General features: G+C 47.2%; 1 protein-coding gene across 1 annotated transcript in view; it reads left to right on the forward strand.

Moving 5' to 3' along the window:
* LHCGR (luteinizing hormone/choriogonadotropin receptor) overlaps positions 1–13705 on the forward strand; it is a 71419-nt gene that overhangs the window by 47690 nt on the left and 10024 nt on the right. The window contains exons 7-9 of the mRNA XM_003417582.2: positions 2627–2695; positions 9512–9586; positions 13455–13640. Coding sequence (XP_003417630.2) covers positions 2627–2695; positions 9512–9586; positions 13455–13640 — 330 coding nt within the window. The remainder of the gene's footprint in view (positions 1–2626; positions 2696–9511; positions 9587–13454; positions 13641–13705) is intronic.

The following is a 13705-nucleotide window of genomic DNA, read 5'->3' on the forward strand; positions in this document are numbered from 1 at the left end:
AGAATAAGATTCTAAGTATAAAATAGAAAAGAATTCCAGTAGGATTGAGCAGCTAAGGAGGTAAGAAGACTGCACATAATTAATTATACAAGACCACAGGCCCAGACAGCAAACTTATCTTCTCAGATCTTTATATTCTATGATATAAAATGGGGAAGGAAAACTATTGAAAAATGATGTCCAGGAATCAAAGGAGAACATATTTAAGAACCAACGTGTGAAGCTCTAAAGTCAGAGGAATTCAGAAGGAAGCATGTGACAGCAAGAAAGTCAGGGAAACCGCCCCCCCAAAGGCTAGCCCAGCGCTCACCCCCTGCTGACCAATCTTCGCCAGGTACCAGGCATTGTGTGAGGCCTGGGGGTTTTAAGAAATAAATTAACAAGCTCCCTGCTGAGAATTTCCATTTCCACTCCCAGATATACTGAATCACAATTCACATTTTAACAAGATCCCTGGGTGATTGTTATGTAGAACTTCCTGGGAACTTGTTAGAAATGCAAATTCTGAGCAGGGGTTCCAGTCAGAACGAACTGGTTCCAAGCCTTGGATACAGGAGATTCAGCAATGAAGAAACAGTGTGAAATCTTTGTTCTCGTGGAGGTTATATTCTGCAGAGGGAGTTAGACCAGAAGCAAGTAAAATACAACAATGGGTCAGATGGTGGTAAAGCGATGGAAGAAAAACAGATCAGGGAAGGAGCCGAGGGAATGCTGGAGGGCAACCAGGAAAGAACCCACGAAGAAGATGACAGTGAACTTGGCCCAGCAGGAGGAGGGTGAGTGGGCCACATGGAAATATGGGGGAAGAAAGATGAACACAACCAGCAAAACCGATGTGCTGCAAATAGCCCCAGACAAAGTGTGTTCTAGTCCCGTTTCTCCCCCAACCGGTTTAGACAAGTCACTTTCCTCTCTGAGCCTATTTCCTCTTTTTTAAAATGAAGGGGGGTTCTTCTAGCTCTAACCTTTCTGAGTGTCTGTGTTCCAAGGAGGTTCTGATGTCTTATCCAGGGCAGAAACATATGTATGTACATCCATATGCGTGCATGTGTAGATGTGAGTGTGTGCATAACATAAAAATGGTAGAACAGAACTTCGTAAAACACTACCATAACCACATACCACATGCTCTAATATTTCCCATTTGTCGTATTTCATTTTTTAAATGCTGGTTGCACCCACTAAACTGATTTCACTAACCACGGATGAGTCTTAAGGACCTTTGTATAAAAAAAAAAAAATTTTTTTTTTTTCTTTGTATAGACACTGAAATTTTCTTGGTCCTGGAGCCAGCTTTAGCATCAGCAAAGCCACATACTCGTCCAACAAAACCAAACCCAAACCCAAACCCATAGCCATCAGGTCGATTCTGACTCATAGCGACCCTCTAGGACGGGGTAGAACTGCCCTATAGTATTTCCAAGGAGCAGCTGGTAGATTCAAACTGCCGATCTTTCGGTTAGCAGCTGAGCTCTGAACCACTGCGCCCCCAGGGCTCATCCAAGAGAGAGAAATGCTGACTCAGGATTGGAGCCTTCCTCTGCCACCAGCTTTCCAGCAACCCAGAAAGCTCATGTACCCATCCATGCCTGTAGCACCAGAGGGGAAGCTGAAGCGTCAGGCAGACAGCGTCAAAGCCCATCTCTGCCACTGTGCTTCTTTTTATTTTATTCATTTTTTTATGTTATTCACTTTTTTTAATCTTTTAAATGAAATTTTTATTGTAGGACAGTTTTAGACTTACAGAATTATTGCAAAGATTTCAGCGAGTCCCCTCACACACCGTGCACCCAGCCTCCCCCATCAGCATCTTATATTAGTGTGGTATACTTGTCACAGTTAGTGAACCAATATGGATAAATTGTTATTCATCAAAGGCCATACTTTGTTCAGATTTCTCCAATTTTCCCCCAACGTCCCTGTTCTGTCCCAAGACCCCATCCAGGATGCCACGTTCCATTTCATAGTCATGTCTCCTTTGGACTGTAACAGTTTCTCAGAATTTCCTTGTTTTTGATGACCTTAACAGTTTTGCAAATTGCTGGGCAGGTATTTTGTAAAATGTCTCTCTACTGGGAAATGTCTGATGTTTTTCTCCAGATTAGACTAACTCAAACTAAGCTCAGGCTTAGGTTTCTTATGGGTGCAAGGACAAGGAAGATTAAATCATTACGTATCGGTGGAATGGCTAGTCAGGTAAACCAAACCAAACCCATGGCCATCGAGTCAATTCCAACTCATAGCAACCCTATAGGACGGAGTAGAACTGCCCCACAAGGTTTCCAAGGAGCACCTGGTGGATTCGAACTGCTGACCTTTTTGGTTAGCAGCTGAGCTCTTAACTACTGCGCCACCAGGTCTCAAGTACCAGCCCTTAATTCACAGTTAATAAATTGGTGGTGGTGATGGTGGAGGCAGGGATGGAGGTAAACTAGACCAAAAGTACACCTTCATCCCTCAGGGCCCCTGGAACCTAAAATGTTAGATGAGACAGCCAGATATTGCGAATGCCAGTAATTACCTTAGTAATAAATGTCACAGGAGGAGGAAGAATGTGATGTGAGCTCCCAAACTGTGCTGCCTTCATTTCCTTCCAGTTCCTAAACCCCCTCTCTCCCTCCTTCAGCAAACTATATGGAAATGGATTGGAAGAAATACAAAGTCACGCTTTCAATGGGACGACGCTGATTTCCCTGTAAGTATATGCTCATTTCCCCAGCTCATGAATAAAAATGAAACATTACTCTGGCTATCAGGTCCCATTCAATCTTCAGCAACTAACTCGGGGCGAAAATAAACTTCCAAGTGGCTAGTCCTCAGTGCCTCCCACGTGTTACTAGGCAACTGGCTGGCTAGAAACCCCAGAGCCCTCTGATTTCAAAGGCAGATGCCGCCTCGATACACTGAAGTTGACAGTTTGCTAAAATATTCAACACCCGACTTTATGCCTCCTCCATTTCACAGCCTCCCTCTCTAAGCCCCTCGCTTAAGTTGATGTGCGGGTGAGGCAGCGGGGTTTCAGAAAAGCCATTCTTCTCCCTGGCCCGCCAGCAGAGAAATCGGGTAACACTGTTTACCAGCAATTCCACTCAGCCCCATCTCCCTGTTGTGGGAGGTGGGGGAGCCTCAAGCTCATTCTCCTCTCCACAGGGTGTGGGAGCTCCCCCAGGTCCTCAGTGTTAGCAGCCTTTAACTCAAGGGGGCATCCTTACTGTTTCCTTCATTGTTCTCAACCTCTATGGCTCCTCTTCTAAGCCAGTGACACAAAGCTTGCAGGGGCTGGGACTAGCTGACCCTTAATATAGGTGCAGGGTGAGGTGATGATCTCTGTACCAGTGGGTGTTATAAAAACTAAGAGCACCCATGGAAAGCTCGATCAAAGCCTAAATGAAGGGGACAGGGAGACGCTTTCATAATAAACAAGGCATCTAAACCACGGTCTATAGTGCTTCTTAAACACACGTAAGAAATACCTGGTGGGTGGGGGGTAAAGAATTGCTTGGAGGTTGTTCAATCACTGATTCCTGGGATTCAGTTCAATAGGTCTAGGGTGGGGCCTGAGAATTTGCATTTCTAACAAGCTTCCTGGGGGGATGCTGATGCCGCTGGTCTAACGTTGAGTCACACAAGCCTATACAATATATTATCTATTTTTTGTACCTATAGACATTAACCAAAGATCTTACGGCATGCATACCACGCTAGATAACTTGTTGGTTAAGAGGATAGGCTTTAGAGTCCCTGACTTGGACTCAAAATCCAGTCCCGCTCTTGGTCAGCTTGTGTGGCCTTGAGCAAGTCAGCGGAGCAACAGAGCTTAACAGGCTTGCTTTGAGGCTCCCTCCACCAGCATGAAAAGTTCTACTTTGCATCTTCTGTATGTAACATGGTGCCTGGCACATAGTAGGTGGTCATTTATTATTTAATGAATGGATGAGTAAATAAATAAGATTAGACTTACAGGTGCTTGGCACAGGGTCAGGTACATAGTTAAGTGCTCAAGAAACGGTAGCTTTGAAGAGTTATTCTTCCTGTCATGGCACGGAACTTGCTTCACTGTCTTGTGAGTCACACTTTTTGCTATTTGTTGACTTGAATTTAATGAAGGGTTTATTGTGGCCAGTTGAATCTCTTTCTGCCAAAGTGAAGTCAGAGGCGTTGATATTCTCTCCTGGAGCAGCACCCTCAGATGCCTTGTCCATTGTTCATGCAGCAAGTGTTGACGAAGCATGCTGTATTTTGAGGGGAAGTGAAGGTGGGTAAGCCCTGAGCTTGCTCTACAGGAGTTTACAACCTCAAAAGAGGCATCTCCAAATGGCATATAAACTGCACACTTAACAGTAACTAAAGTAGAAGGCTAAAGCATGTCACCTGCCCTGAGAGAGGGACGGTCCTCTGGGATTCCAGAGGCAGGGGCAAGGGAAGATAGAGACAGCCTCACGAGACGGGTGGACTTTGAGCTGGGCCTGACTTATACAGGCACAGATACGAGGAAACCCCATTCTGGCAGAGGGCAGCAAGAATGGCCCAAAGGAAGGGGCATGGGATGTGTTCAAGGAACAGCAAAAGTACCATTTAGAAAGCCTTAGACAAGTTAGGGACAAAGCAAGGAAGGGCCTTCGATGCCAAAGTAAAGAGTTTTGATTCCTTGTCTGCAGAAAAGGAGAAGCCATTTTCCGGGGTGGAGAAATTGAGAGTGATGCTTGAAACCCGTCGCCACAGAGTCCATTCCAACTCCTAGTGCCCCTAAATGACAGGGTAGAACTTCCCCATAGGGTTTCCAAGGCTGTGATCTTTATGGAAGAAGGCTGCCACAGCTTTGTCCTGCAGAGCCACAGGTGGGTTCAAACCTCCAACCGTTCAGTTAGCAGCCAAGAGCTTAACCACCGCACCACCAGTGCTTCTTGAAATGATATTTAAAGAAGGTTAATCTGTTAGTGGAGCCTTGATGGCACAGTGGTTAAGAACTTGGCTACTAACCAAAAGGTCGGCTGTTCAAATCCATCAGCTGCTCTCTGGAAACCCTATAGGGCAGTTCTACCTGTCCTATAGGGTCGCTATCGATCAGAATCAACTCCACGCCAACGGGTTTGGTTTGGGTTTTGAATCTGTTAGCAGTGAGGACAGAGGCCTGGAAGGGAGCAAGACCAGAGGCTGGAGACGCACTAGACTCTCTGGCAGTGTTCCAGGTGGGCAGCAAAGAGCCACAAGGCTAGAGTGGAGGTCGGCTCCACAAAAGTGGAAAAAAGGGGGAAAGTTGAAAGATACGGTGATGAACGTAGAAGTGACAGGACAAGGCAAATTCCTAGATGCAGATAAGAAAGAAAAGGGAGTTTAGTAAGTACGCACTGTAGTTATTTCCAGCATGGATGGTGGGGAAAGCAGCAGTGTTGTTTACAGAAAGCAGGAGGTGACCAGGGCATATTTAGGGAAGAGGGGGTAACGAAGTCAGAGTTGCACAGGACCCAGGAAGCCCCTCCCCTTTCTGGGCCTCAGTTTCCTCACCTATAAAGTGAAGGGTTTAGGAGAGGTGACTCTAGGCCCTTCAAGTTGAAATGCCTTTGTAGAATGTCATTCGAGGTGTCAGAGGTACCCCAGGTGGGGAGGCACAGCCGGCGGCCATCCATGGGAGCCTACAGCTCGGGGGCAGGCCAGGGCTAGGGACACAGACTTCGGGATCATCTGAATAAAGGGGTGGCTGAAGTCATTTGTGGATGAAGACACCTGAACAAAGGGGAAAAATAAGAGAATGGTATACAAAATTGGGGGAAAACAAGAGACAAGGAAGAAAAGCCGGAGCAAAAGCAGAGGGTGAGGAACAACCCCAGAGTGCATCTTGAGAGAGTCAGGAAGACAGGACTTCAGGAAGGAGGCCGTGTCAGCAGTGTCTCGGTTGCCACTGACACCAAAATGGGTGTGGATGCAAAAAGTCCAATTAGTCAAAATTCTGTATCCCCCTGTATCACATCGTTGTGGGAAAGAGGAAACCAAGAATGCACAATGATTTCATTCATGTATTCATTTAACAAATATTTATGAAGTGCCACCAATGTGTTAGGCACTGGGCCTGCATTTGTAGAGTGGACACACTCCCTGCCCTCATGAAGCTTCCTTTCTAGCAGAAGAAAAGGACAAAACAGCAACTAAATAGATAAATAAAATTTTTGCAAGTAATGATATGTACTATGAAGGAAAAAGCCCATCCTTGAGAGCGAGAGTTGGGGTAACCTACTTTAGATGAGGTGCTCTGGGATGGCCTCACCGAAGGCACAATATTTAGGCTGAACCTCAAGGATGGCAAGAAGTCCACTGTGGCAAGAGTGACGGGAAGCGCATTACTGAAAGAGGGAATGGCATGTGCAAAGGTCCTGAGGTGGGACATAAGTGAATATGCTGTAGACCTTGAGAGGACGCAGATGTAGCTAGAAGCTGGAGATGTAGAGGCGCCTCCTCATGCAGGACTGAGGGGCCATGGTACCCATAAAAAAAACCTAACTTGTTGCCAGCGGGTTGATTCTGATTCATAGGGACCCTATACGACAGAGTAGAGCTGCCCCATAGGGTTTCCAAGGCAAAAGACCTCTTTAAAATGTTATTAAAAAAAAAAAAAAAAGATGTCACTGTGGACTAAGGCACGCCTAACCCAAACCACAGAATCTTCAGTCACCTCCTGTGCATGGGAAAGCTGCGCAATGAATGAGGAAGACCTAAGAAGAATCAATACCTTTGAATCATGGTGTTGGCAAGGAATATTGAATATACCATGGACTGCCAGAAAAAAAGAACAAATCCATCTTGAAAGAAGTGCAGCCAGAATGCTCATTAGAAGGGAGGCAAGACTTCATCTCATGTACTTTGGACATGCTATCAAAAGGGACCAGTCCCTGAAGAAGGACATCATGCTTGATAAAGCAGAAAGTCAGCAAAAAAGAGGAAGACCCTCAACAAGATGGATTGACACGATGGCTGCAACAATAGACTCAAACATAGCAAGGATTCTAAGGATGGCATAGGACCGGGCAGTGTTTCGTTCTGTTGTAATAGGGTCGCTGTGAGTCGGAACTGACTCAATAGCACGTAGCAACAACAATCTTACAGAATCAGGCTGTCATATCTTTCTCCCATGGAGCAGCTAGTGGGTTCTCATCACCGACCTTTTGGATAGCAGCCGAGCACTTTAACACCATGCCACCAGGGCTCCTTTTAGGGGGGCCATGTTCCAAGGGCAGGGAGAGTGAAGTAGTGTTCAAAACTGGAACAAAAATTTAAAACTAAATATACATCCAGCCCAGTCTCAGACACCTTCCTCAGATATACACCTGTGCAAAACAATGGCACAGAAGCCCTGTGAAGTTCTCAAACACCAGTTTACTAAGGCAGGAGAAGCCTTCTGGTTGCCCTCAGATACCTCCAGGATTCCTGGAGTCAGTCCTCACCATTGACAGAGCAGCTCAGTTAGGAAAGCTTTGGGTAGAGTGTACGGTTTCTCCCACTGTCCTTCAGAAGGCCATCCTTACCTGTGCTCCTCATACCTGGAAGGCCACATCACTTGGGAGAGTCCCCCAGGAAAATGTGACAGATGGACTTGATTTCCTTTTCTGACCAAGTTACATCACGCATAGTCATGAGTATACAGAAAAACCAAGTTACATCACACATAGTCATGAGTATACACAAAGACCCCAGTTTTAATAAAACATGGGAAATGCTCCGTCATGCAATTTGAACAATTCATTTGGCCTGGCTGTCGCAAGGATTGTTTGCTCATCAAGCCTGGGTTCAACAATTTATGACCATAGCTGAACAAAATTAAAATGAACTAAAACAAGAAGAAGAGCCATAGAGGTTTGGGATGGAAAATTTCTTTTGATTTAGATTTTAAACAGCAATCGACTCTGGACAACCTCATCTCTTTGAAAATGGGAAGGCACCCAGGGGATGCGGCGATGTGAGACTGATGGGTGCATTCTGATGAAAGGACCGAGGGTTTCCAAGGAAAGTACTTAGTCGAAGCCTGTGGAAAACAGCCACCCGGGGGCGAGATGCAGGGGCTTTGGCAGCTTTTAGATGGTGGGCATGTTGGACACAGGCAGAAAGACCATGGAAAAGATGTAAAGCAACGAAGGGACAGGTAATTACCAAGGCATCTTGCGGGGGCTGAGGGGTGGCTGTTGGCTTGTTGGTTTGCTTTCCCATGTAACAGCGGTGCAGAAGAATCATGTTCCCATGCTTGACATCATGACACCAACAATGGATGTTCACTGTGCCCACTGTCCAGAGTGTTCCAGAATGCTCTTTGAGGTCACCAACCTTCTCTCTTGTAGGAAGAAGGTACTCAAAGGAAGGCTGGCAGGCCTGAGCCCAGGGACTCTTCTCCTAGCTCTCTTAACCACCCAGAGTAGGGTGGCCTGGGCTTGGAGACACCCACATCAGAGCCCAGTCAGAGCCACTGAGAGCTCTTCTGTCCGACAAGGCTGCTCCGGAGGGCCAGGCTGAGGTGTTTCTGAGAGCAGTTTCCCTGAATTGCTTTGAGTTAAAGGGAAAAGAAAGCCTAAGATAGTTATTGCTGTAGCTGCTTTTGGCTTCTCCCACAGCCTTGAGAGCACTGGCCCTCAACCCTTGGTTCCACAACACACAGACCTTGTGATGATCATACACAAGTCAGACATTTCAGGAAGCTTAAGGGCAATCAGTGTCCTGGTGGGATACAGTGAAATCTTGCAGGAAGAGAGAGGCCTTCTGGAATGATCTCACCATGGTAGGCACCCTTGAAGCCAGTGTGTCCATTTGAACAGCTGTGGAGCAAGGTGGGGCCGCCAGGTAAAACTGCACAGGCCAGCCATCCCCAACTCCAAGGGGCACCATTCACACAGTCCACCATGTCAGTGGGGCAGCTCAGTGACCCTGGGGTAAGGCAAGAGAACCTCAAGATCTGGCTCTGCTGGGGCTTCCTGAAGTAGACACAGTTCTCGGGGAAGAAGAGGGAAAAGCAAAGGTGATATAGAGAGAAATGAGGTCAGCGGCCAAAGATAATCGTATAACCATCACTGACCCTTTCCTCACCGGGTCATCCTCAGAGTCACACCTCCAGCTTTGACAGAGCAAACAAGGCTGCCAGTGGTGAGTAGTGGAGAGTCCTTTGAACAGGAATCAAGCTTTTATTCTTCATTGAGAATGTGGGTTGAAATGGGAGTTAACCTTTGTGAGAGGGACTTCACTTCATAGTAAAACCTTAATTGATCCAGGAGAGAAAGCGGTACTTCAAGTTGTAGGACTAGGGTTCCACCAAGTGAGGAGGACAATTGCAGAGAAAAGGGGATGCCAAACACTAGTAATTCCACAGTTTGGCCAAGGACTAGCGTGTCTCTGTCGCACTTCACTGGCAGTTTCTCCTCTTTCCAGTCTCGCCCTGCGCACCGGGCAGGGTGGCCCACACATGTGTGTGCTGAGCTATGGCTGTTTACACTATGAGAGGTGTAGAGTCCACTCAGGAACCTGTCCTTGCCTACAGGGAGCTAAAGGAAAACGTTCACCTAAAGAAGATCCACAACGGAGCCTTCCATGGGACCACCGGGCCCAACATCTTGTGAGTACAGCGGCACTTCCTCCCCAATGGCCCCATATGCCCAGCGGGCCTCCCGGGGCATCCAGCCACCTCATTCCCAGGCTGGTGTGTGGTGTAGGCCTCTGCATCTGAAAAGGCCACGTATGAGGGCAGCTGGGAGTGCTGGTGGAGCGGGTGCTGCCCAGCCAACACCACTCGTGGGAACCCATGGCCAGCGAGCTGACTGGCCCCAGCACTGGGCTGGGTGGGGCTCTTGAGGGTGCGAGAGTGGAGCCAGGTTCCCTCAGTTACTGGGGACTTAGTGTTAGGACACATGGGAAAATCAGGAGGACCAGGAAACTGAAACCCTGGCCTTCTGACGAAGCCTTGGGAAGCCTGAAATATCTTACAGAAACCAACTGCAGCTGTAGTGGGGCCTCAGGGAGGTATGCCAAGGGGCCCAGATGCTCAGCTCTAACGTGGGCGACGGCATCACCCCCTCCGTGGGGACACCCAGCCTTTACGCTGTACTCTGGCTCCCTGTCACTCATCCATTCAACACACAGCCATTGAGCACAGCCTCTCTCAGAGCCCTGATGGTGTAGTGGTTAAGAGCTCGACTGCTAACCAAAAGGTCAGCTGCTCAAATCCACCAGCCACTCATTAGAAACCCTATGGGGGCAGTTCTACTCTGTCTTATAGGGTTGCTGTGAGTCCGAATCAACTCGACAGCTTTCCCACTTCTTTCAGGTATTTGCTCAGATGACACTTTTCCAGAATGGTCTTTCCTGACCATCTTCCTTAAAATGGTAGCTCCCCCTTCCCAGCAGTCATCTTCCCTAGACCACCTGTGATTTTTCTCCCTCCCAATCAGTGCCATCTGGCATACTATGTATTTACTTACTTATTTCATCCTTGTCAGTCCTCCCTCGTTCTCTGAAGGCAGAGATGTCTGCCTTTTTCTCTACCATTTCCTGGGTGCCCAGTACAGTGCCTAACACACATTAGGGGCCCAGAAAATACATGAATTAATTTAAAAAAAAAAAATGTTTACCATCTTTCTAGTGCTTTTCTCATTTGGAAATTACATGCCTATTCATTGCTTGGAAACCCTGGTGGCGTAGTGGTTAAGAGTTACGGCTGCTAGCCAAAAGGTTGGCAGTTCAGATCTACCAAGCGGTCCTCAGAAACCGTATGGGTCAGTTCTACTCTGTCATACAGGGTCGCTATGAGTCGGACTCGACTCAACGGCAGTGGGTTTTGAGTGAGTTTATTGCTTTCCTGTTTCTTCTTGTCTCCCCTCTCTGACTGTAAGCTCTTTAAGAGCAGGGCAGGGCTGTTTTGCAAGATGCTGGGTAAACAGAAAAAATCAAAAACCAAACCAAACCCATTGCTGTTGGGGATGGCAAAAGCCACAGCCCTGTGGCAGGAACTGGCCTCATGCACTGCAGGAACAGCAAGGAGGCCAGTACGGCGAATGAGCAAAGAGGCGGGTCATAGATCAGGACAGAGGTGGCAGAGAGCCAGATCATGTGGGACCTTGTGGCCTCTTTAAGGACTTTGTCTTTGCTCTGAGTGAGACGGAAGGCTTTAGGGCTTTGAGCACAGGAAGGACAGAATGTGACGTGACCCAGGTGTTCTTGATGTCCTAGCTCCTGCCAGTACCAACTCATGACTCTGACCATTTTCTGCCTCCCACCACCATCAACCCAATATTCTACTTTCTAACTCCTGTCTGCTATCAGCCCTGGACTCTGTCTACTTCCTGCCCCGGCCACTGTCAGTCCCCAACTCCTTCTACTTCCTAAGTCCCTCCATTAACAACTCCTGATTCTACCTCCTAGCTTCCACCACTGTCAACTCCTGACTTCGTCTGCTTTCTAGCTGCTGTTACTATCCATTCTTGACTCTGCCTCTTCTTAATTCCCACCACCATCAATCCCTTATGCTGTCTACTTCTCAACTCCTGCCACTAGAACTAATCTAATCCTAACTTCTGCCACTACCAATCCTAACTCTCTTTGCTCTCCACTCAGCCTTGTAACTTCTGCTTACTCTGGCTTCCACTACCTTATGGCCCTGTCCACTGCTTTCTTCGCTGTCTCTCAGCTTCCAGCACCCACCTTGCAGGTCCCTCTCTACATATCTAATAATCAAAGTATACCAGACTCAGAATTGTAGAGGTGGCCAGTCTGGCACACCCGTAGGCAGAGCTCTTACAGCAAGTTGGCCACCTGCAGGCCACTGGGCAGCCAAGAGTCAACCATGGGTCAAGAATGAGATGTGATCGAGCCAGTGTGGTCACAGGACACACCGCATGGCAGTCTTTGCTTAAAAAGCTGCTTGGTCGGCCTGCCTAGAAACGACTCTGGGCATTGCAGGCCCTTCTACTGTCCAGAACTCTGGAACCAGACCTCCATCTCTTACTTCCCAAGCAGCCGTTCCCACTACGCCCTTAGGATTTGAATGGTGTCCAAAAGTGTTCTTTCTACCTGCTGCCTAAAAATATTTTGTCTATTCCTGAGACTGAAAATCCACGATTAGAAATTCATTCCTTTGTAATGAAGCATTGCCATTTCTAGGATCCTGATTTAATATTCTCATCATGCAAATTTAAAAATAAAGCAAAAAACAAGGCCTGTGAAGAGTCAGGTGCTCAATCCCTAACACATTAGAGAAAATAACCCTAGAAAGCAGAGTGAGCACATGGATTACCCAAATCCACAAGGACACAAAAGCAGCAAAGGTCTGTAGCCCCTCAGGTAGAGGCACCAAGGCAAATTCTCCTGCCTTGATTGATCCACCAAGGGCCCACATTAGTCATCATTCCATGTTGCCAATTTCATCTGCCCATCAATCATCTGCTGATCCCCTCCCATATGCTGGGCACTAATGGAAACCCTGGTGGCGTAGTGGTTAAGTGCTACGGCTGTTCACCAAAGGGTCGGCAGTTCGAATCTGCCAGGCGCTCCTTGGAAACTCTATGGGGCAGTTCTACTCTGTCCTATAGGGTCGCTATGAGTCGGAATCGACTCGACTACACTGGGTTTTGGTTTTTTTTTAATACTGAGGCAGGTGGCTGAATGGGGCTGTGCTGCTGGACAATTTCATAGGAGACCAGCAGCAGCCACTGGAAGTTGGGACAGAATTTTAAAAACTTTCCACTTACTCTTGTTCCTGATAGCTAACTTGTTTGGAATTTGCTTTGACATTGCCTCAAGTCTGATAAAAGTGAAGCCTTTGGGACCTTGTTTACAAAGCCTGGTTTCTCCACCCAGCTCTGCTTGCATGGCCGAGTGTTTGCTTGCTTTGGACAGATGACTCCAGGTTGCTTTTAGAGAATGTGCACTCTGCTTCCCAGGTAGATGATGGCTAATGCCACACAGTGGCCCTGAATAGCTAACCAGCCTGTGCTTCCTGGAATCTACCCTGCTGGGCTTTCTCAGTCAAAGACCGAGGCATCTGAAGCCCTGAGTACTTTCTCCTGGGGTAGGTTACAAAAAGCTGATGTCACTGCCTGTGCCTGCCGTATTATACAACAGGTAGTTTTGTTTTGTTTTTCACTTCTGCTAAGTGGGAGGTAGGAGAGGGAGAAGGAGTAAGAAAAGGAGAGAGGGAGAGAAGAAAGGGGAGAGAGAGAAAATGCTAATGAATGCATGGCAGGTACCAGGACTTACACTCAACCTTGGACAGAATAATGGGTACGTATGAGAAAAAAACAGAGCATAGCTTCTCTGCATTCAGATCTTACTGGGAGCAGCTGAAGAGAACTAGAGGGAGAACACGACGGAGAAAACCGGGAGGGTTTCTCAGAACCTAGAGTGATACTATCATTACAGGGTAGTTTCTTTCTGTGAATCAAATGTACGAGATAAATAAATAAAACGCCTTTCTCTCCTTTATTGTTCAGGGACATTTCTTCCACCAAACTGCAGGCCCTGCCGAGCTACGGGCTGGAGTCCATTCAGACACTAATTGCCATGTCATCCTATGCCCTAAAAAAATTGCCATCAAGAGAAAAATTTACCAATCTCCTGGCTGCCACGTTGACTTACCCCAGCCACTGCTGTGCCTTTAGAAACTTGCCAACAAAAGAGTAAGTAAAAAAACAAAAGGTAAAACCTGCCAAGCTGTGTGAGAAACTCAGAGTTCAAAATAGCC

Source organism: Loxodonta africana, chromosome 26 (assembly GCF_030014295.1).
Source record: "Loxodonta africana isolate mLoxAfr1 chromosome 26, mLoxAfr1.hap2, whole genome shotgun sequence".
Classification (NCBI taxonomy): Eukaryota; Metazoa; Chordata; class Mammalia; order Proboscidea; family Elephantidae; genus Loxodonta; species Loxodonta africana.